General features: G+C 43.2%; 1 protein-coding gene across 2 annotated transcripts in view; it reads left to right on the top strand.

Annotated features, from left to right (window-relative positions):
• The window catches only part of LOC310924902 (cell division control protein 42 homolog), a 45,839-nt gene extending 24,102 nt beyond the window's left edge, over positions 1–21,737 (top strand). For both annotated transcript variants that reach the window (XM_083886755.1, XM_083886756.1), the window contains exons 5-6: positions 311–508; positions 17,601–21,737. In XM_083886755.1, the coding sequence (XP_083742881.1) occupies positions 311–508; positions 17,601–17,690 (288 nt within the window). In that variant the 3' untranslated portion in view covers positions 17,691–21,737. The remainder of the gene's footprint in view (positions 1–310; positions 509–17,600) is intronic.
• Positions 21,738–21,958: the final 221 nt, after the last annotated feature.

Here is a 21,958-nt window from a genome sequence, read left to right as displayed (position 1 = left end):
ATGTTTTGATGGTGGGGGGACACCCACGCAATTGAACAGTGTTAAGCACAAAGTCACCTTTGCGTGTGTGGTACTATGATGTGGACCTCCACAGGCAGCAAGCATCCTACAATAGACGGAGGCATTAATGATCACATCAGTATGCTTGGAAAAACTAAGCATTGTATAGGAACTCATCTGTGGATTAACAGGAAGTCAAGTAGTAGCTCATTAGGAACAATGTCTGCTCGTGCTCACATTAGACTGCTGTTTAAGTGCTACTACTCGGAAGTCTGCTTATTGTTGCCCCATTCTTGGTTTGTGTTTCCAGTGGGTTCCAGAGATCACCCATCACTGCCCAAAGACCCCCTTCCTCCTAGTTGGGACACAGATCGATTTGCGGGATGATCCCTCAACTATAGAGAAGCTGGCCAAGAACAAGCAGAAACCCATCACTCCAGAGACGGCTGAGAAGCTGGCGAGAGACCTCAAGGCTGTGAAATATGTGGAATGCTCAGCCCTCACACAGGTAATAAGATGCTTTATTGTGTGCACAAACATGATTATAGTCACATGCACACACACAGGATGTACACCATCATATTAACAACATTAAGAAAGTGGAGGAAATGAGGAACCTGTGCATTTTCCCCTGGCCTGTGCATGCTGTGGTTGAAATGATGTTGGTAAAACTTTCTATGAATACCACATCTACAGTATAGTGCATTAGGAGCGCATTCATTGTAAATTATAATGCTCGTCGTAATCGATCATAATGCATTATGACTACACTCATAAACACACATAATGCTTTATGATGCACTATATCAACAGTTGAATGCTCTCATAATGCACTATAGATATGGTATTCATAGAAAGTGTTAACATGATTTTTGTTTTGCATGCTGGTTTAGTGACAGTGACAACTATTACTTTTGATTTAAGTTTTATGAATGAAAAAGGATAATTTTTGTGTTCAATTTCTCTGTGAAATTTGAACTGAACGCAACACATTTGTAAATAAAAAAAACTTTAAGGTAAATTAGTTCAGATTGTGTGAAATGAACGTCAATATTGAGGTCCAATTAAACATTATGGAATTTGTTTTCTCCTGATGAGTCGAGTGACACGACCTGCTCGCACTTTACAAACAGCATGTCGTTGTCACTCACTGCCCACCGGCGCAACTCTTCGCTTCACTCTGTTACCTATGCATTGCGCACACAAGCCATAACAATGAGCATAGCAACGCCGGACTCTCGTTGTCAGGGAGCTAAGGGACTACAGCTGATTCGTTTAGGGGAATTACAGCATCCAAGATGGTGTGTCGGTCAGGACACAAGGAGAGCAGACCAGAATCTCTTCTGTGCTGTGAGGCTTTATTTTGACACTCACGCGTACACAGACAGTTCTGAAATAATATTATTTCTGCCTTAAGAATTTCTTGAAGCTATTCACATGAACAGTAAACATAAATTTAGACACAATTATCTCCTGTGTATTCATCCATGTTTATCCCCAAAACTACCTAAATTCACACATCTCAATATAAACATGGAGCACGTAATTGAACACCGCCCTCCGCATAGAAAACGAGTAGGGCTGTAAATCAACCATCTTTTTAAATTAAAAAAGTGTGCAGCTCTTTTCAAATTAAGAGCCGCGCTGCGGCTGGAGTTCAACAGAGTCTGACGGTTCTGACAGCGTTTTGCATTACGTTCATCTGCGTAATACCATAGCCCGTGATATCCGAAAATGTCAACTAGTAATATCAGCACAATAACTGTTGAGGAATATTTAGATTATTTGTCTCTGAGCATGTCCTCACACAGAGTGAGACTGAACATAGGAGCTCAGCTTCGTGGCTGAAACACAAATAGACCGTGGGACGATGCCGCTGTTGTGGGCAGGTGCGCCTGCAGTTATAAAACCAATCAACGATTATTAGACTAAAACATTGAAATATGCCAATTCTGATATGTTCATTTACTCAAAACCTTAGCTTACCATTTTTAAGTGATATGCCATGTTTGTAGTAGAGCTGTGAAAAGCAAACTGTTGCTTGCAAAGTTTGCATTCCGCTTTTTTACCGTCATCTACTTTTGAAAAATGCTGCCACACTGATGTCTTTGACATGGATGCGACAGGAGGACTGACTGTAGTCTAAAATGAAAAGCTCAAAATCCGTCTAATTAATGGCAACGCTAATCTGTCTGTCTCTCGTAAGCCGTGGAGAGACAACAACCCACTGGGCTGGCCTAAACCAAGATAGTGGAAAACAAGGGGGGTGTTCTCTGAAGACATGCTGTTACCTGTGAAACATGGGTGCTCTAAAACACCCCCATAAGCACTTAGTACTTTCCTTCTATTGAAATTCACCATTAAAAAATAATAATAATAATTTTTAAAACATTTAGTCGACCCAGAACATGACGACCAATTAGTCGACCAGTCGACTTGGACTTTACAGCCCTTTAAACAAGTGCTCACCACAGACGGCACACATGTCAGGAGGAAGGAGGGCCTATGGGCACTGCAAAATAATAGCCTTTTATACACCCATACTCTTTGCTGGAGCAGCGCAGGCAGCAGTCTACTCTGAAAATGGCAAATGGAAGTGAAAGGAGAAAAGTTACAGACACAGAGAACACAGGTGATACCGGCTCCAATTATTATTTTACGGACATTTTACCCACTGTCTTGCCAAGACGCCGACATTAAAAACCTAACCTTTCTGTGCAAGTTATGTCCACCTGCTCTGAAAAACGACCTCAATTTCGATTTCAATTTGTCATAGTTTGGAAAAAAAAGTTCAGTTTTTCTCTTTCATTTCTTACCTAAAAAAATATTAACTGAACGTTTGACCTAGTTCAAAATTGAAATGGTGAACTATGAACGTGAACAGTTCCCTTTGATCATGTGTGAACTGAACTTTGAACTAGTTAATGAAAAGTGTCAACTTGCACAACACTGGTAGAAATATTGACTGGTCAGGACTCTTCATATGGTTTGTGTTTTCTATGTTTTCTTACTCTGTCTTACTGCTGAGCTAATAAGATACTCGCCATTGATCCCATACTGGACAAAATTACTGGATCAGATATTGGACAGATGAAAAATGTAAATCCTAAAATCCCATATATCGCAAGCTTCTCTATCCACAGACTGTGAATGTAAATAAAAATCAGTAACATCATTTGAGCTGAGTCATGTCATCGGCTGTTATTTTCTTCTTTATGGGAGAAGAATATTTGTTATATAGTTGGAGAATTATCTCTTTGAAATAGCTTGAATGTCTGTCGGTGGTAAATGCACCAGCACCACCATGCACACCATATTAACGAAGAAGTGGTATCATGCCATTCCTACTGCTCTGTTCCTCAGTAGCCTGTCTTCCTCATTTTCATGTCATGTTTTTAGGTATGTTTTTAATTGGAATTGTCTGTCCCCTTTGTTTTTGAGTAAATATAGAATATTGTACTAAAAACTTGATTTTTAATATAGCTTGTTTATGTGGTTTTGGGTTATATGGTTTATAATGGTTTTATTTATTATTTTTGTATGGTTTTGTGTAAATAGGTTGTATTGCTGAGTTGGTCTTGATCGTTTGTGTATGTTGCTTATGATGGTCAATATGCAGCTTTAGAACTCAGTGGTGAAAAGGATCCTAAAATCATGCTTTTTCTTAAAGCGGAACTAGACCGGAAGTTCCTATTATCGCTGTTTTTTTTGGTGTGTATCTGCGTCATTACCTTGTTTATGAAGCCTGACGGTTCGAAACAAACAGTTCAGCCACTGCTGAGAATGTTGTGTTTTATTGTAATCTCGGGGCTAAACGAGATCACTGAAAATCCTGTTATAGTTACGTAAGCAGCGGTTCTCCTGAACAACCGATCGTCCTGCTCCGGGCGGTAGTCCGGGCACATCCGGTTGCGTACATTGAACCGCAGAAGAAGAATAACGTCCGTTGTGGAGGTGTTTCACGAGCAACAGTGTCTTCTGACTCTGGGTCTGACTCCGGTTTAAAGTCATAAAGGGACTGCGGCGGGGAGTCGTGACGAAGCTATTTTTAAACACTGTTAAAACAATGTTTTGATAATGAGTAGCAATGCATCCACCGCTCCAGAGAGGGAGCTGCGCTTCTGAGAGCTGACGTGATAGATTACGTCACTTCCAGATACCTGGCCAATCACAACACAGGTGGGAAGGCTCTACGCTGGCTGGCCAATCACAACACACTCTGTCTTCTCGGGCGAGATTTATGGCTGAAATAGCGCGACTGACAAGCGCTTCGAAAAGGACAGATTTCAATCGGCTCGTTTACATCAACTAGGAGGATTTTGACCATAAAAATAACTTAATATATGTAAGTAGACCTCCATAACTCACATATATGTGCAACAGGACCACTCTATGTGACCTTTAAAACATTGGTCCAGAGCTACAGCGTAGAACAGAAAAACCTGGATAATCTGTTCAAGGAGGCCTGTCCTGTGTTCCAGGCCTGCTTTGTCTTTGACCCTACCTGCCTCCATATGAGCTCAGATGTATAGTTTCTGAACTATGGAGATGATCACATTAAAGTTATCTGTGAGCAACTGAAGTTGAACACAGACCAGGCTTTAGCACAATGGAGTAACTTTAAATATGTTATGGCAGGTTGGAGAGTTCCAACCCTTGTGCTGTAAGGTGAATATATCTCAATGACAGCTTTCATCTTGGAAAAAAATGTCAAGGAACAAGCTATCCTGGAAGAGGCTTGGCCATGGCTACAATTTGCTTGTGTCAACCGCTCTCTAATGCAGTGGTAGAAAGGGGTGCTAGTGCTGTTAAAAGAATAAAAACCAGACTGAGGAGCAACCTTAAAAATTACATGATTGTAATGAAATGAAGCCACCAAGCTGTGGGGGCAGAAACCCACCAGGAACCTACCATCTCTCAAAACTCTTCGTAGAATTGGGGGTAAAGATTATGCTGAGGTCAACATGCCAACACTTATCAGCACTGGAACCCAAGTCAACCTCATTGAGGAGAAAGAACATGAAGAGGAAGGCTTAACCCATTTAGGCCTGAAAGGCCTTGAAAATGTGCCTGTAAAACGAAAGTTACGAATGTAACTACGGTTCTATGAATCCTGGATGACCGCCAGAGGCGGTGCTTAAAGCACTGGATATCTCCACCTCGCGCATGCGCATTTCGAGTACCTAATATCAACATAGTCACTTGTGACCCTCCCCGTGACACCGGGAAGGCTATAACTTCCGGTGTCATCGGAGGCTCAGTTCCCAGAATCTTCTCGCGAGAACACAAGGATTCTGAGTGACTGGACGCTCTGGCGGTCCTCCAGGATTCATAGAACCGTAGTTACATTCGTAACTTTCGTTCTATTTCATCCTTACTGACCGCCAGAGGCGGTGCTTAAGGCACTGGATGACTCATACCAACAAGGTCACAAAGAATCTGACACCCACCTCACTCATCAGAGACAGTAGAGCTCGGACGTAGGATCACATCCATCAGATGCGGAGCAGCGACGTTGACACGATAAAACCGTGCAAATGTGCCAGGCGACGTCCATGATGCCGCAGCACAGATTGACTCCAAGGGCACCCCTCTCAGCGCCGCCCATGATGTAGAGACACTTCTGGTGGAGTGGCACCTCACCCCGGATGGCGGGGGGCAGCCACTGGCCTTATAGGCTTGCATGATGGCATTGACAACCCAGTGGGACAGCCTCTGTTTGGAAAGTGCACAACCTCTGTTAGGGCCACTATGACACACAAACAGCTGCTCCGACCGCCGTATACCGGCCGTAGCAGCAACATAAGCTTCTAGTGCCCGGACCGGGCATAGCAGCTCCGACCTACCCTCCTCAGACAGGGAGCCAAAGCGTGCGAGCTGAATAGGCTGGTTGAGATGCGTACGTGAAAGCACCTTGGGCAGGAACGCCACATTCGGCCACAGGACCACACCTGAACCATCAGGGTTCCATCGCAGGCAGGTATCAGCCACTGACAGGGCATGTAACTCCCCGACCCTCTTCGCGGAGGTAATGGCGAGCAGAAAAGCAGCCTTCATAGAAAGCCATTTCAGCTCCACTTGGGTCAGAGGCTCAAAGGGAGGTGACCGCATGGCCTCCAGCACCAGGGGCAAGTCCCATGCTGGAGCCCTCAGGGTCCTTGGAGGACGCAGCCTCAGTGTCCCTTTAAGGAAGAGGGACACCAGTCTGTGGCACCCTACTGTAGAACCCTCGACCATTTCATGTCTGGAAGAAATAGCAGCTGTATAGACTCTCAAAGTGGAATGAGAACGACCACGATCCAGCAGAGACTGCAGAAACTCAAGAACAGTCGCCACAGAGCAACGCACTGGGTCTTCTGTCTTATCCCTGCACCAGTCAGAGAACAGCTTCCACCTGTTCTCATACTGAACCCGGGTAGATGGGGCCCTGGCGTTCAGAATAGTACCCCTGACTCCCGCAGTACATTCCCTCAGTAGAGGGTCGGGCCCTGAAGCGGCCAAACCCAGAGCTGGAGGCGACCGGGATCCGGATGCCAAATCTGACCCCGCCGCTGCGAAAGGAGGTCCTTCCTGCAGGGGAGGCGCCATGGGGAGCTGCAGCAGAGGCTGTGCAGCAGTGGAAACCAGAGTCTCCCTGGCCAAAAGGGGGCCACCAGAAGGAGTCTGTGGCCCTGCAAAAGCACCCGCTGGAGCGTAGGAAGAATCAGGGGCAGTGGCGGGAAAGCATACAGTGGTCTCTGCGGCCAATCGTGAGCCAAAGGGTCCTGGCCGAGGGGGCTGGTCACCTCCATCCAGGGGAACCAGAGGGGGCAATGTGCCGACTCCGCCGAGGCGAAGAGGTCCACTTCCGCCCTGCCAAAAAGACCCCATATCATCTCCACCACCTGCGGGTGGAGCTGCCACTCCCCCGGTGGGAGCTTTTGTCGCGACAGAAAATCTGCGACCTGGTTCTGTTCCCCTGGAATGAAGACTGCTCGCAAACTGGCCAGGCGGGGATATGCCCAAGTCAACAGGCTCCGAGATAGCCGGAGTAGTTGTGCAGACCGGGTGCCCCCCTGGTGGTTGATCTGGGCAACTGTGGACCTGTTGTCCGATCGAACAAGCACATGTTTGCCTTCCAGTTGAGGCAGAAAGTGAACGAGTGCCAGTTGCACAGCTTGGAGCTCCAGTGCATTGATGTGCATGTGGTGCTGGGCCGGCCACCGACCCTGGACAGTCCTGCCCTGCCACACCGCGCCCCACCCCGAGAGGCAGGCGTCGGTTGTGACCACCTCCCGGCGGGATGGAATAGTTCCCATCGGTACGCCCATAGACAGAAACTCCCTCTGTCCCCATGGGGACAGAGAGAGGAGGCACTGCCGAGACACCCTGACCTTCCGGTAACCGTGCCACTTGGGGTCCAAGTGGAGGTTGTTCAGCCACATTTGAAGAGGGCGCAGAGACAGCAAGCCCAAGGGAACGACAGACGAAGCAGCGGTCAGCTTTCCCAAGAGCCGGAGAAACTGAATAAACGGCACCATCCTGCCAACCCTGAAGAGGGGAAGGCGGAGGAGGATATCGTCCACACGCCGAGGTGCCAGAGAGGCCATCATGGCTACCGAGTCCAGAACCATCCCAAGTATATGACCCGTTGGGATGGGTCCAGGCCGCTTTTTTTGAAAATTCACGTTCAGGCCCAGCCGGCCCACGTGCATAATTAGCCGGGCTGTATCCTGAGCCACCTGGGGTCGGGACGGTGCGCATACCAGCCAGTCGTCCAAATACGGCAGGACCTTCATGCCCTGCTTCTGCAGGGGTGCCAGAGCTGCTGCTACAACCCTGGTGAAAACTCTCGGGGAAAGGGAGAGACCAAAGGGAAGTACCCTGAACTGAAAATGCTGTCCGCGGAAGGCAAACCTGAGGAAGTGCCGGTGGTACAATGCAATTGGGACATGGAAGTATGCGTCCCTCAGGTCGACAGTGGTGAACCACTCTCCCCTGGCAACCACACGAAGCGTGTCTGACACAGTCAGCATATGAAAAGGCAGAACCTTCAGGAACCTGTTGAGTCCCCTCAGGTCGAGAATGGGACGGAATCCGCCATCTTTCTTCGCCACAAGAAAGTACCTTGAGTAGAGCCCCCCGGGACGTAGCAGAGGGTCCACTGGTTCGATTGCGCCCTTGGCCAGGAGGGCAGACAACTCCTGATTTAGAGCTAAGGCCTTCGCCGGGTCGCTGACGACAGTCATATTGACCCGGCCGAAGGCTAGGGGCCGGCGTCGGAACTGCAATTCGTACCCCCGGGTCAAGGTGGAAACCACCCACGGGTCTGAAGTACAGGCAGCCCAGTAACTGAGCTGCTGATGGGAAAAACATCCGACGGCCGGCCCCGCACCCCTAGCGCCTGCCCCCCCGGCCTCCGGAGGCTCTGGGGGGACGGCGGATAGGCTGCGGCGCACGAGGCTGCCAAGACGGCAGGCGCTCAGGGGCCCGAAACCCGTCAGCAGGTTGCTGAGCAGGCCGCTGAGCAGGCCGCTGAGACCTCCGTAGGCCACCAGCAGGTGGCTGAGAGTGCTGCCGGGGAACAGCAGCGGGGCCCCTAGACCTGCTAGGAGTGGAGACTCTTCTGCGAAGGCCAGAAAGCCGCTGCCTGGTCTGCGTGGCCTGGGCCGCCCTCTCCAGTGCTTCCAAGGCAGCTGGGCCAAAAAGATCCCCTGGTTCCACTGGCACAGCAAGAAGAACCTTCCTACATGATTCAGACAGGGGCGACTGAGCAAGCCAAACCTGGCGGCGAGTCTGGACAAGAGTGGACATTGTCCGTCCTAACTCTCTCGACATGAAAGTGAATGCCTGTAAAGAGGCATCGCTTAGACTCTGCAGTGAAGGATCCACTTGAGCCTGTTGCAGAGAGGTTGACAGGCTCAGCAGTAGATGGGAGAGGGAGTTCCCAATACGACCCATACGTGCTGCCGCATCATAGGCCTTCGAAAGAAGGTCGTCTGTGACCCTGCACTGTGGTCGGGGACATCTGGCATCCGGCCTCAAGGCCTCATCAGGAGCCAAAATGAGGGAGGCAATGGCTGGCTCAACGGACGGCATACGCCCCAGCCCAACCTGTGCTGCATCCTGCATGGTGGCTAAGGTTCGGGCATCTGAGGTTAAATGAGAAAGACGCCTGGAACACAAACGACACTCAGTTGACACTCTTGACACATGACACATTTGCACTCAAAAGACCAACAAAAGTCAAACAAACCTTTCATGTACTTCTGGTAGTCTGCGAGGGAAGCTAGCACTACCACCGGGACGTGGTTGGCTCCGTCTTTTCTTCGATTCACTGTCCCCATCTGAGTTGGATCGTGATGCTTGGACAGCACCATGACAGTTTTTGTGTCCTGCCACATACAGAACGTGAGATCGTCCTTCTGAGCTACCCATTAGCTCAGAAGGACGCATTATTATTATTATTATTATTATTATTATTATCATTATTATTATTATTTAGAGGTGTTTATTCTGTCACCAGTAATATCTTAGTACTGGCAGCGCAAGGAATCCCATGCCCATACACATCCCAATAAATCTCTTCGTCTCCCTCACAGTCACGTGTGACCACATTTGCTCTTGATGGAGTTTGTTGAACCTGGTCACTGTAATTATTAGTCTCGAAACGAGATGATCTCATAGTTCCTCCGTAAAAATATGAGTGAATGCCTGCAGCTGTGTGGCATCAGCAGGTAAATCAACTTTCACCCCTGGTGTGAGGTTGAAAGCACTCTGTCGATGAGGGTGGTAATTCTCAGTCTTCCAGTCACTTTCAAAACCTTGAAACTCCTCGTCTGTTTCTTCGACCTCGTCGTCTTCAAACATTATGTCTCAAACATAAATCACGGTCTATTGGTTCACCGCGTTCAAAATCATCAGCAACAGTGTCATCGCAGCCGAGAAACTCCTCAAAATCACTGCCATCAGAAAAGTCATCGCTGTCAAAGTCCTCCATGTTTGCTCAAAGCAATTGCAAAACAATATCATAAGGATCCCTCATACCTGAAAATTGACGTATCCGTTTTCCCGGCCTAAATAGTAGAATTACGCAACAGCAACTTTTTAGTTGTATATGTATATTATTTTACTCCAAATTCTCAATAAAAGAAAAATAAGTATGAATGTGGTGTTATTATTATTATTATACTTAAGACGAGTGTAAATTTTCGCATTATTACACCCCCCCCCCCAGCTGGCTACTTTTGTACTATGGCTAGCTAGTCTGTGTCTTAGAGGAAAGCCCTGTGTTCTGTCCCTGTACTGCCATGTTCCTCTCCTCCTCTGCCATCTCTTACTTTCTGTGTTTGCCATGCTAATCATACTCTTGTTCTCTTCCTTCTCCTGTCTTCGTAGCGAGGGCTGAAGAATGTATTTGATGAAGCTATCCTAGCTGCCCTCGAGCCACCTGAGACGCAGAGAAAGAGGAAATGCTGTATATTTTAAACTCCCTTTGCCATTGCTCTGCCATCAGTCTCTGCATTTTTTATTTTCCTCCTTCCCTCTACCCCTTCACACTCTCTCTATTTACATGTGCTGCTTTATCTTGACTAGCCTCAGCCAAATAACTAATCCTCCGTTTTTCTGATACCAACCAGTCTGACTCTCGCCACAAACTACTAGTCTGTAGAGACACTGCATTGTTATATGACTAATATTTGTTTTTCCCCCAAATAACTTGCTTAACTTGTTCCAACTTGTAACTGCTGACATTTGTTTTGCTCGATTTTACTCTTTAATCTCTTTTCCACCTGATTTATAAACGTTGATTGCTACAAATGCTTTTTTTAGTTTTCTCACTTAGGCCAAGTACTCATTAATGTGGCTCTTGTACAGGAGTCATTGTACATGGAGTAGTAATTAATGATAGGGTTTGTACTACAGTGAGACGTCACACTGGGATCGATCTCAACACTAAACAGAGCTTCTATTTCTAATGCTATGTATTTTTTGTACTACTCTTGATGTCTGATAAAAGAGCATAAGAATACGACTATGGCTGCAAATACAGTGCATTCAAATATACAGACCTCTTCACTTGTTTCACATTTTATATTGGAGCTTTAAAACGCTCATTTTATAAAAATGGCAAAGCCAAAACAGAATTTAATTTTTTATTATAATAGAAAACCTGAACTATCACATCGAGGTCTAGATCTGACTTACAAATTCAATTATAGTAAATAAACAAGGAATAGATAAAGGGGTCGTCTTTAGGGCTGTCACGGTAAAGGAATTTTTATTGCAGTAAATGAATGTGACTTTAAACAGCGGAATGTGATATTATCAGAAGCCATCACTGCTAAGTTCACCACTAGGCTAATACGGTATAATGACCATATTATGTGACTATGTGGAACTGAGTCAGAGAGAGTGTCGCTAAAAGACAGTGAGGACTGTGGCGAGTATATTTCCAGAAGCCTGATTGTCACGGTAGTCAAACACAAAGTCAGTGGAGTTGTGGTGGAGAGCAGTACTAGTAGACACAGTGTAACATCAGTCTCAGAGGAAATGACACAATACGTTCACTGTGTCTGTGTGTGTATGTAGGCAGGCTGCCGGCCTCTTCATGTCACTTTAAGACACTCGGCTGTGTACAGCGTGTGTAGTCATGTGACTCCACGCCCTCAGTAACAAGTAGGGAAAGAGACAGTGAGGAAAGACGAAGCGGCAACCGCGGCGGGTGCGGTAGCAATTTTGCCAACTTGCTTACTTTGTCGCTAAATCTGGTGACTTTCTGACTCCTCCTGGCGACTTTTTTTTGTCAAAAGTGACTTGTGACAAATCTCCCGACTTTTGGTGTTATTGGAGACTTTTGTGGTGAAAGCACGTATCCCTCTCAACAAGCAGCGGGTGCTGCCCGAGCCCGATTTAAACCTGACAATTTTTAAGTACGTCCTCCCCAGAGCAGGAGCTTGTTGTACCTGCTGCCACAGTCTAATTTACAACAAAAACAGAACCGCTGAGATCCGCATATGTTGCTAATGACGATACGCTTCCTGGTTTTTAAATGATGATATGTTCATGGCCGCAGGTTTTTACACCTTCACACAATACATACCACGCGAACACAACAAGGGATTAAAAACACAAATGCTTGATCAAGGGCTCAGGCAGTCAGTCAGAGTGGTGTAAATGTTTCTTTACTCAGTCTCACACAAAATAAATCACTGCATTTGATACATATCAGACATAAAACACACACACACATATACATGGTCAATTATGCAAATTAGGTGATGACGTCATCTAGCGTCTTAGAACTTGTCGTTCATTTATCGTTATCGAGGTGAGCTGCTCAATATATTGTGATATTGATTTGAGGCCATATCGCCCAGCCCTACGTTCACTGCACACCAGTTCAACACATGCTGCTCGTAAAAGGGACACCGCACATTTAGCCACCGGTGTCTGAAACTTAATACGTCATGACGTCATGTGTGATTGTGCGGTATCTTGTCTTCTCCTGTGATAGACTCATTAATACTGTGGCTTTTCATTTATGCATTTATCATGACAGCCCTACTCACCCTTTTCTCTTGATGATTGAGTGATGATTTAAATTGACCTATCATTGTTTGGAAACACGCTGTTTATCCTACACAAGTTTTTCAATGCTGATGCTAAGCTAAACCATGCAGTGTAAGGAGACAGGAATATGTTGAGGGACAGATACTGGGAATGCAGCAAAAACTGCTCTGATGCATTGAAAGCTTAGTTTGGTGTAAGTAGAATCCTTTTAAACCTGCCAATGGCTTGATTGCTCGTAAAATAATTAATTGTTGAGTGTCATCCACAAGTTAGTACCTGCATTTTGGGATCACAACTCTCTGTCCACAAATAGGGCACAAAGATAAACAGCTGAAGAGAGTATGCATCCTGACCAAGATGTGCTCACATCTCCCTCTGCTGGACAACTGTCTGGTGCACTTCTAGGCTGTATATTTTGAACTGTTTGTTAGCACACAGTGCAGCAGATTAGTAAAAAAAAAATATTGTTCACTTTGGTGTACAAGCATGAAATTTGGCACATATACTCTCTAAGGGCCACTATTTTGGAAAAAGGCATTGGCCACTCAAAAATTAAATATGGTGGCCATTTTTCAAGATTGCTATTCAATGCTTATTATATCAATTATTCAGTGAACCAAGCATAACATTTGATACAAATACTCTCTAAAGGACATATTAATGGAAAATATGCTTGTCCCTCAAAAATTCAAGCAGGCCGCCATTTTTTAAAGATGGCCACCGTTCCTGTCGAATATTAATTATTTTTCGATTGTTCAAATGGTGATGTAAGCATAACATTAGGCAGATATTAACACTCTTTTGGAAAAAGGAATGTGTCACTCAAAATTTAGGATGGTGACCATTTTCAAGATGGCCACCATTTCTGCCAAATAGTCATAATGGCCCTTTCTCAATACTCAAGTACATACTTGCATACTTGAGTATGGGAAGTATGTACTGTTCAATATGTATGTACTGCTCAATTGGAACAGCGGTGTACTTCCTTGTTGAACATATAAAATACTTTTAATTAGGGCTGTCAAAAGATAAACATTTTTAATCAGATTAATCACAGGGTAGCTGTGGATTAATCATGATTAATCACGATTAATTACCAATATGCCAAAAAAATTCTAATTTTCTCTTTATATTGTTGTAGGAACGGAGAGATAAATAAAGTATGTGAAAATATAAACGTAAAGAACAATAAAATACTGTAAATAACTTGTAAAAAACCTATACAAACTTAGTAAAAAATAAACATTACATTGTAAGTAACACTGGCTGTAATGTCCATTATTGACCATCAGAACAGCGATAATAAAAATGAGGGGTAAAAAAAAGTTAAAAAAGCAGACTCTCCGCTCGAACGCGTGTGTCGCCACTCGCAGACGGCTCAGGTTTTTGAACCTGCGCTCGTTAGGTGACCACCAGAGTGAAGTACAGTGATCCTGACTGGGTGAGATGCCGTCTTCATTTGTGTAGCGCTTGTGTTATGTCGCTCACCCACCCCCGTCCTAAACTTAAGCGCAACCTCGTTCGCACTGCACGCACACACACACACACGCTTCGACGCGCGCAGCCACTCGAGAGAACCAGCCGGTGACGCGAGAAAACATCATGTCGGAGCGCAGAGAGCCTGGACAGCAGGATCATCTTTTCGTGCACAGCTTCTTTGACCTCCGTGGTTGTGAAATTTACGTGTTTGTGACACTTCGACTTTTTTTACTTTTCATTTTTTTGTCGAGGTGCGCGCGTGTCGATTGTCGGTCGATTTGTTGACAAAAAAGTCCCATCCCTAATAGGGATGATCAGAATCATAAGATTCAAGTCATGTTTTATTGTCCTGCCTCTTTTGGGGCGATTTGATTGATGTGGAGAATCGCCCAAAAATTCTCCCACTGACTCTCATGTTAAAAAAAGTTTTTTTTCGAAAAACATACCCTCCAATGCATTTTCAATGAGGATTTATGTGCATGCACTAACATACTTGCGTCATATGTAAACAAAGCAAAGAGAGGAGGGGATATTTTCTCTTCACATCACATCCCCCGATAAGTTGTTGGCCTCTCTGATGGCAGCACTCTCAGCGAAGCTCACTGTAAAAATACACAGAGGATTGTGCTGGTTTAACCGGTCCCAGCACTAACTGATAAGTACAGCTGTTTATGGCTCGTAGCAGCGGACAGCAGTCATTTGAGGCGACGTTCGTTAGCTTGTTTGCTAACATGTTTGTATCGCTCAGGGGTTAACTGCAGGTTAAACTTCACGCAAATCAGACTGTTTTGTGTAAGAGTGTATTATTCTAAGATGCCTTTATCAACACATTTAAAGATCCAATTCTGCACTTTCCCTTACACTTAATGAATAATTTGACTGCACTATCTTGTCATAATGTTTGTTGTATGTATCTGGTAAAGGTTGTGAAAGCTCTTGATCCTTGGTCAGTTAATAAATACTTGACTTCATATGCTGCCCCTGTCTTTATGTGGTTGCTGGACATGTCTTGTGTTCTGTTTAGCTATTTTACATCATACAACATTTGATTCATGTAAATAATTTTAAGTTTATCAAGTTGCCATCTAGTGGACACAAGAAGGACTCTGTTAATCATCTAACAACAAATTGATACTGTCTTGCTTTATGCACTTATTGAATGGGTCACCTTAATCATTATCAGAAAAAATTGCCACAATTAGCCACCACTGCCACAGAGTAACCACTAAACTTGGGTATACTATTACTACTAGTCAAGAACTACAGTTTAAGTAAAACTAGATCAGCTAACACTGAACCACATGCTCCACAGCAGTGAATTGTGTGCCCTGTTTGTTTAATGACGATCACTCTATTCAGCAAAATCTTAACACATTAATTTGAGCTCTGACAGAAATGGTGGCCATCTTGAAAATGGTCGCCATCTTGAATTTTTTACAGACACACACCTTTTTCCATGAGAATGTTCCTTGAAGAATGTTTGTACCCAATTTGATGATAGCATCACCATTTGAAAAATGTATGTAAGGATTCAAAAGAAATGGCAGCCATCTTGAAAAATGGTTGCCATTTTGAACATGAGCACATAAAAAAAAAAGAAAAAAAACAGTCTTAAGAGTATTTTCACAAAATATTATGCTTGAAAAAAATGGACGCCATGTGGAATTTTTAGGTGGCCAGCACATTTTTCCCAAAAAGTGACCCTATCTGTGAGTATCTGTGCCAAATGTCATGCTTGTATACCAATTTGAATGATTCTCTTGATATATGCCATTAATCTGCTGCACTAACATGCCTAAAGCAAACTCAAGCATCATTTTACAGCTGCTAACTAAACAGAATCTAACTAAATCTACTGTCAGATTTAGAATCCCATCAGTCAATGAAGGAATCATTTCATCCATACGGATTCATCAATCAAACAAAACTCAAATTGAAAGTGTCCTCAAATATCCAGTTTACTGTCATAGAGGAGAAATTAATTTAGTAATTAATTAGTTGTTGCAGCCCCATTTGTCATCAATGGAGTATTCAGTGAAGATCGATGAAGGAAAAATACATGTAAATGATTTTAAGCAGCTTATCATAATGTGGACAAAGTGAAAGCTCTGCAGTATGTATTTTAAATATGAATGTGGCATCAGTTGTGGTGCACGTCCTGCTGTCTTGGCAGGTAAAAGATCATTTCAATTAAATCTATGATTGTGTGAGATGGCCTGTATAATGATTTAATAAAAGACACATGAACTTGCTCTCCTGTCTGGCTCCCTTCTTTTCTCAGTGCTTTGTCAGAGAAGAATGAAGCAGGGTTAGTGAACTGAATTTAGCAACGCTGAAGGCCTTTGCTGGTTTACTGCATTAGAGCAGCTCTGGTTACTTCACATGGCTGAGCTCATGGTGGAAGCAGCTTTGCTCAGGGGAAAAAGCAATGAGCATAGTCTTTATGCTTTAAAATGTCAGTGATTTATCAACAGGCAGATCCAGGGACAAACACAGGAGGTGTGTGACACAATAGCTGTTTTTCGTTTTTCTTTTGTGTTGTAGCATCAGGGCTTTTGTTGTGTGTTTTCCCATTACTTTCTTTTAATTCAGCTGCACTTTGCACTTCAGCATGCATGGATTTATGTTGTTGACACTTTGTCCCCGACCTGTTTTGCAAAACTAATCGATACAACCACATTCAAGAAAAAGGAGTTATTTATTCAGATGTTTTTGTTTCCCAGCAGGTTTCACATTATGTTTTTACCTCATTAAAAGGTTTATAACGGGGTCGTTGAGGATCTAGAAGTGTGTTGGTATGAGGTACTGACACATAAGTTAACTCTGACTCAATGAATGGCCGCAGGGTGGGGAATCAAGGGCTTATATAGAGCAGGTGTAAAAAAAAAAAACATTTTAAAAAGGTGAAGAGAAGCAACAGAATCTGTGTATACCCTGTTGGCACCTCTGTTAGATCGAAGCCTCTTTGTAAAATACTTGAATAGAACAGGGTTTAATTTATTATTTTGAGCTTTGTTCCTTTCCAGCTTATGAGTTCCTTTGTCTGGTTGTGCTCTATAGATTTAATTGCAAGCTAAAACTGTTTTAAGTTAAAACTTAAAACAAGTTAAAAAAAAAATGTGTTGCTGATTACAGCTTGAAGTGGTGATAATGTCTTAGAATATTTTGAGAAGGTCTTGAAAACGTCTGAAAAAGGTATTGCAATTAACTTCCTGCATATACCCTGTTGAAGCACCGAAACAGAGTGATGTTTTTTGTCGTCCAATCAGCCCAATCAGTGAGTGGAGCAAACATTTTACTTTGAAACCCCAAGGGGTGGACATTCTGGTGGAAATGGAAATGCAAAAAACTTTATGCACTTTACCAACTCCACTCCACACAAACACCTCAACCAACTACAATTAATCAAACCTGAACTATCCATTTTTTTTGTTTGTTCTCTGATTTATTTTCCCTCTGTTCAGTTGAAAAGTGCTTCCCCCTTTTTTTCTTTTTATTTCAGCCTTGTGTGTGTCTGTTTTGCAATGCTGCCTCATTGAGCCCATGTGTTTGTGTGTTTGTGTTCACAGAAAGGCCTAAAGAATGTGTTTGATGAGGCGATATTGGCTGCATTGGAGCCCCCAGAGCCCAAGAAGAAACGAAAATGTGTGCTGCTATGAGAGGCTCTTACACTGTTTTAAGCCTACACGCACACACCCATATACATACAGTACATACGGATCACAATATAACACATCCTTAAATGCACACACAAACTCACACATAAATACGCACCTCCCCTGCGCCTGTTACTCTTCCCCTTGCTCTGCTAAGCCTGGTTGACAGCATTGGTCTTCCACAGGGGAGACTAGAAAAGCAACAGTTTCACACAATTCTCTGCAATAATAAGACACCCCATGTCTGAGTGTGAGACAGAGGATGAACTTGATCCATCGCTGTCACTGTGAGACTCAAACAGAGATCCAGATACAAGATTACACACACAAGTAGAACTCTAATCTTCGATTCATTGTTTTTCGGTCAGTGTTGTGGCCTAATCAATGTTTAGCAACTGTAACACTGCACTCACACATACCCGGAGCTGGAGGCAGCTTGTTTGTCATGGCTGACTATGTAGAAAGAGTTGCTAATGTTGCTAAAGCAATGGCAACACGTTGTCCACCATTGTTGGGTGAACAGCAGGCCAGCGCTTTTAATAATCATATAACATGATTTTATTGGCAGATGTTGAACATTCCTCAATGCAGGGAACGATGCAACACAGCCTGGTGTTTGTTTCGTTAAAGCCTACACAAAATACACACGAGAGCAGTGTAACGGTTTCACGGATATAAGCCCCTCCCAGCCAACTCATTCATGGCTACTCATGCTGATGGTCCCACACACACACACACACACACACACACACATTCCCTATGATCCTCGTCAGCTCTACCAGAGGAATTGCAAACACAGTAGTTTTATTTTGTTGCCAACACCCTTTACTCTCCTAAAACACATGACAAGTCTAAGATATTTATTCCATGTTCCAGATCGATGCACTCTGAACCACTAAAGAAACTCGAGTCTGATAGGACTGAGTAAATCTCACAGGTAAATGTGGCCACGGATCACCCAGTCCTGTGCAGAGTTGTAGTGCATTTGGAGTGTGGTGATCACTTGAAGAGCTCAAGCATCTAGTAGTAATGGATCCACAGGAATTGGCCTTTTAGATGCAGGGAATATAAACAGTGTTAGCGGAGCAAGCGGTGTGTCATTCATGTGTTGCCAGAGACCAAGGGAGAAAAAAAGTAACATTTATACGCCATTGCATGACACTTACAAATATATTTAACGATAAAAAAAAAGTGTTGCAGTTTTCCACTGACATTTTATCTTCACCCGTCAGACCAAGACATCTTCTCCATATTACTCTCTTAAATCGTTCATCCTACACATTGGCTTGATAGTGTTCTGATACTGTTCAGAATAATAAAGGAAAACATGGAAATGTCAACTCTGTTATGATCCAAAAGAAGCCTATATCAGGCTGATATTGTTATTTGTCAAAGCCATGAAATTTGCATTGATCAAAGATTGAAACACACCTATAGTGTTGTCACATGGAGACTGAAACCTGCATTGATTGAAAATGTGCGACTTAGGTTAGGTTAGGTTTTATCGAGCAACAGTTATCAAGTGTCATGTGATGGTGTATAAATCAGACTGAAAAGCAGGACACTGTAGGACACAGTCATCACTTCACACTTTGAATGGCTACAACAGAGACATTTCTATATTAACTGATCAGTTAAGACCAGTTTTCCATCAGAATTCTGTGCCAGGACAGAGTTTGGTGTCTTTCTGTGTGTCCAGTCTGAAGGACTGTCCATTGTTCAAAGTGGGCCATGCTGCATGTAGCTGAACCTTGGTCTTTGCTCTCAATGATAGGTTTAACAGATGTAATTATAATATAAGCTGGCACACAATGTTGATGTAGGCTCCAGGTGTTGTTACCAAAAACTTTTTTTTCATTATTATTTCTGTTTGTGCTGTATGTACACATAAGTATATGTATACAGTGGTGTGCAAAAGTTTGGGCACCCCTGTAAATTTTCATGATTTTCCTTTATACATTGGTTGTTTGGATTAGAAATGTCAGTTAAATATATCATATAGGAGACAAACACAGTGATATTTGAGAAGTGAAATAAAGTTTATATGATTTACAGAAAGTCTGCAAGAATTATTAAAAAAAAAAAAAAATGAGTCGTGCATAAATTTAGGCACCACAAAAGAATACATTTGTGCATCCTCCTTTTGCATAAGTGTTTTCTCCTCTGCATCTTCTCTGAAGAGTGGCAACATGGCAGCCTCAAAACAACTCAAATGACCTGAAAACAATGATTGTTCAATATCATGGTTTAGGGCATTGGTTCTCAAAGTGTGGCCCGGGGGCCAATGGCGGCCCGCAAAAACATTTCTGGCGACCCGCAATGAATTACATTTGATAGTTTTAATCCAGGAGGTACTAAGTTTGTTAAATGTTTATTGGACATTACTGGATACAGACCAATAGGTGTAAACTGTACAACTGCAATCTAGTCCAAAGACCTACAACATCATCTCGCTGCAGATGGTGTCACTGTGCATCGTTCAACTATCCAGCGCACTTTACACAAGGAGATGCTGTATGGAAGAGTAATGCAGAAAAAGCCTTTTCTCTGCACCCGTCACAGAGTCGTTTGAGGTATGCTAAAGCACATTTGGACAAGCCAGCTTCATGTTGGAATAAGGTGCTGTGGACTGATGAAACTAAAATAGAGCATTCCAAGAAAAACACTTGCTACCTACAGTAAAATTTGGTGGTGGTTCCATCATGCTGTGGGGCTGTGTGGCCAGTGCAGGGACTGTGAATCTTGTTAAAGTTGAGGGTCGCATGGATTCCACTCAATATCAGCAGATTCTGGAGAACAATGTCCAGGAATCAGTGACAAAGGTGAAGTTGTGCCGGGGCTGGATCTTTTAACAAGACAACGACCCTAAACACTGCTCAAAATCTACTAAGGCATTCATGTAGAGGAACAAATACAAAGTTCTGGAATGGCCATCTCAGTCCTCAGACCTGAATATTATTGAAAAGTTGTGGTGTGATTTAAAGCGGACTGTCCATGCTCGGAAACCATCAAACCTGATTGAACTGGAGATGTTTTGTAAAGAAGAATGGTCCAAAATACCTTCTGCCAGAATCCAGACTAATTGGAAGCTATAGGAAGCGTTTAGAGGCTGTTATTTCTGCAAAAGGAGGATGCGCAACATTTTTCTTGACTATTTCATGACTAATTTTGTTTAAATAATTATTGCACATTTTCTGTAAATCATATAAACTTTATTTCACTTCTCAAATATCACTGTGTTTGTCTCCAATATGATATATTTAACTGAAATTTCTTATCCAAACAACCAATGATTTATAAAGGAAAATCATGAACATTTACAGCGGTGACCAAACTTTTGCATACCACTGTATGTGTGTATGTATGTGTGTATATATATTGATATATATATATCAATATATATTCACACATATGTATGTATATAAACAAATATATTAAATAAAGGTTACTTTCACATTTAGCGGTGGGAACTCATCTGAACTCTTTAGCTGCCAGTTTATACCAAGAAAACTTCTCATTGGTTTAGAGTGGAATGAAAACCTCCAGTGACAGAGAAACTGTTTGGTGAAGAATTTGTGATTGGTTGGTTCTTGTTTTTCTTTACTGGTGGTCCAGAGTTGAGTTGACATCTAGCCAAAGTCAATATAATTATTATTATAACCTGTTGTTGTTTTTTTTTGGTGCAAAACCAAATGCTTTGTCTGAAGTCTTTGTTCTTTGTCTAGGCATTATCTTTCCAAAATATTAAACTTATACCTTTATTGCCTTTACCTCTGTTTTCCCTTGTTATTTCTTTCTTTTGTATTTTGATTCGTTTGCTATCCATTAATCTGCTTATGCCCAGAATGAGCTTAGAAACCAGTTTCTGTGTGATGCAGGTGAACTTCACTGGGTCAGATATTGGAAAGAGAAAAAATGAGAATATGATCCTAAGCATAAGTGATGAGCTTAGTTGTCATTTCAGCTGTTGGGAAGTCTTTGAAGATGAAAAATAAAAGAAGCACACAAAGTGTAATTTTGTTTAAAAATGTAAATAAAAGTACATCAGCATTTTAACTGTGTCATGTTTTTAATTTCTTTCTATATGAGACACCGTTAGATGTGTTTTGTGTCAGAAGTGGCTGCTTGTGACTCGTTGGTAAACACATCAGCACAGAGTGGGAGTGAAGTATTGTTTTTAGTGGTTCTGTGTGTGTGTGTTTGTTTGTGCTTCCACACTTGCACTTGCTAATATGACCAACAGAGGCCGCCAGAGGCTTGTTGCCTGCCAT

The sequence above is a fragment of the Microchirus variegatus genome, assembly GCF_963457635.1.
Source record: "Microchirus variegatus genome assembly, chromosome: 3".
Taxonomy (NCBI): Eukaryota; Metazoa; Chordata; class Actinopteri; order Pleuronectiformes; family Soleidae; genus Microchirus; species Microchirus variegatus.
Note: the sequence above shows the minus strand (reverse complement) of the source record. Positions and strands in the feature narration are given on the sequence as shown.